Below are 2,489 nucleotides of genomic sequence, written 5' to 3'. Positions count from 1 at the left end.
ACATCCAAGGCCAAGGACAGAGAACCAGGAGCAGCTTTGTTAAAGAGCTTCACGGAGCATCGTGGGGGGCGGGGGGATGAGGTCGGGGGCAGGTGAGGATCCAAGCTGGGGGGGTGGGGGTGAGGAGTGCGGGAGACCCAGGAGCCGGACCAGAGGTGGGGGCGGGGAGGGGGCAAGGTCCGGATGGAGGGGCACTAGGACCTGCCTGGGTTGTCAGGGAAGGCGTTTTGCTGATCCCAAAGCGCTGTAGTCTCGAGAATTATCATCTCCTCGCGCGGTGCGCCATCAGTGTTGGGGACGCAGGGAGCGGATACCGGGGGTTAGGAGTCTGGGGTCACATCCTGGGCACGACGGGGTCAAAGGTCACGCCGGGTGTGTTGAGGTCAAGGGTCGCGCCCCGCCTTGGCGGCAGACAGTCCGTGTCTACGCGGTCACCGCCCTGACCCCTGACCCCGGCCCGGCTCCCCACGTCCAGGCTCTCACTCCATGAAGTATTTCGAAGCCATCATGGCCTCGCCCGGGCTCCCGGAGCCGCGGTATATCGAGGTGGGCTACGTGGACGATCAGCAGTTCGTGCGCTTCGACAGCGCCCGTGCGAGTCCGAGGATGGAGCCGCGGGCGGCGTGGATGGAGCGGATGGACCGGGAGGACCCGGACTACTGGGAGGGGGAGACGCGGCGCAGCAAGGCGAACGCGCAGGTTTACCGAGCGCATCTGAAGATCCTCCGCGGCTACTTCAACCAGAGCGAGGGTGGTTCTTGAAGGGGGGGGAAGGGGCGGGGCCGGGTCGGCCTCGGGGGACACGGGGAGGGGTGGGGCAGAGAGCAGCCCGAGTCCGGCGCTGACCGGGGCGGGGCGGGCAGGGGTCCACACCATCCAGAGCATGTACGGCTGCGAGGTCTCCCTCGAGCTCACCTTCCAGCGCGGGTTTCTACAATACGCCTACGACGGGCGCGACTACATCGCCCTGGACACGGAGACCTCCACGTGGACGGCGGCGGTGCCCCCCGCTGTGAACACCAAGCACAAGTGGGAGGCGGACAGTGGCTACACGGAGGGGCAGAAAGCCTACCTGGAGGAGACGTGCGTGCTGTGGGTGAAGAAGTACCTGGAGATGGGGAAGGAGACTCTGCAGAGGGCAGGTACCCCCGCCCCCCTCAGTGTGCGCGGCACTCAAGGCCCCCGCTCCCCTTCTCCCCCTTCCCTGCAGTCCCAGCCCCGGGCTCCCGACCCCCAGGCACCCCTTGTACCCCAGACCCTACCCGTCCTTGTGTCCCCGGAGGGGAGGGGATAAGGGAGAGCCTGGAAATGCCGCTGACCTTTGCCTCCAGACCCGCCTTCAGCCCGAGTGACCCGCCACACTGCCCCCCACGGGGAGGTGAGCCTGCGGTGCCGGGCCCAGGACTTCTACCCCGCGGACATCTCCCTGACTTGGCTGAGGGATGGGGAGGAACAGCTCCAGGACGTGGAGTTCATTGAGACCAGGCCCGCAGGAGACGGGACCTTCCAGAAGTGGGCAGGTGTGGATGTGACCTCGGGCCAGGAAGGGAAATATACCTGCCGAGTTCAGCACGAGGGACTGCCTGAGCCCCTCATCCTGAAGTGGGGTAAGGACAGTGAGGAGGGGCTGGGAAAGGCCATCCCCCAGACCCCCAAAAGCCCAGAGGGAGGTGGGGTGACTGGGGAGGTAGGGGAGGTGTTAGTGAATCTCAGGCCTCAGAGGGATCAGGGCCTCTCACTGCCCTTTTCCATTTCAGAGCCAGAGTCCTCATCCCCCTGGTTCATTGTGGGGGTCATTGCTGTCCTCCTCCTCATTGCAGTCATTGCTGGAGCTGTGATCTGGCAGAGGAAGAATTCAGGTGGGCAGCACTGGGAGGCAGCCCTTGGGGAGCAGGCTTATGGAGATCCTGGCTTCCCCTAACCCGCAGCTTGTCTTTCTGTCCCCAAGTCTTCTCTTTCCCACCTAAGGGACTTTCAGATGGACCCTAAGACTCTAGATGAACAAATAGAAACCATTTTCCTGGAGGATGCCAGGCAGGGGTATAACAGGCTGGCCTAGTGGGGAATGTGCTTCAGACTCAGATCGTAAATGCATGTGGGGATCTCTGCCAGAGGACCTGAGTGTCTCCTCAGCTGGGGGTTGTAGACCAGCCTTGAGAACCCCTGGAGGCAGGCCTGAAGGTGGGGAAGTGCCCATTTGGGGGGGGCCTCTTCTCTCTTCCTCTTGGATACAGAGGCTGGACTGGAGTGGGGGATGGGGGTGCAGTCCCAATTGTAATTTGTTGTGTCTCCAAGGCAAACCAGTGACTCCTGAGACCATGTGGTCTCCTCTCCTGGATTCCTCACTGGAAATTTTTTTCTTTTCCAGGTAGAAAAGGAGGGGACTATGTTCCTGCTTCAGGTAAGTGAAGAGTGAACATAGAGGGTAGAAAGAATGGCCCAGACCATGATATCTCTGATATGTGATATCTGAGCAATGGGAAGGCAGA

At 62.0% G+C, this 2,489-nt stretch overlaps 1 protein-coding gene across 1 annotated transcript; it reads left to right on the top strand.

Moving 5' to 3' along the window:
* Nucleotides 1-212: 212 nt before the first annotated feature.
* Nucleotides 213-2,457, top strand: LOC114053918 (HLA class I histocompatibility antigen, A-2 alpha chain-like). The gene is made up of 5 exons (XM_027877056.1): nt 213-751; nt 864-1,142; nt 1,332-1,607; nt 1,758-1,859; nt 2,369-2,457. The coding sequence occupies exons 1-5, from the start codon at nt 487-489 to the stop codon at nt 2,407-2,409; spliced, it is 963 nt and encodes a 320-aa protein (XP_027732857.1). The 5' UTR covers nt 213-486; the 3' UTR covers nt 2,410-2,457.
* The last annotated feature ends 32 nt before the right edge of the window (nt 2,458-2,489 follow it).

Source organism: Vombatus ursinus, unplaced genomic scaffold (assembly GCF_900497805.2).
Source record: "Vombatus ursinus unplaced genomic scaffold, bare-nosed wombat genome assembly UNPS02004194.1, whole genome shotgun sequence".
NCBI classification, from domain to species: Eukaryota; Metazoa; Chordata; class Mammalia; order Diprotodontia; family Vombatidae; genus Vombatus; species Vombatus ursinus.
This window is presented reverse-complemented; position numbering and strand designations above follow the sequence as displayed.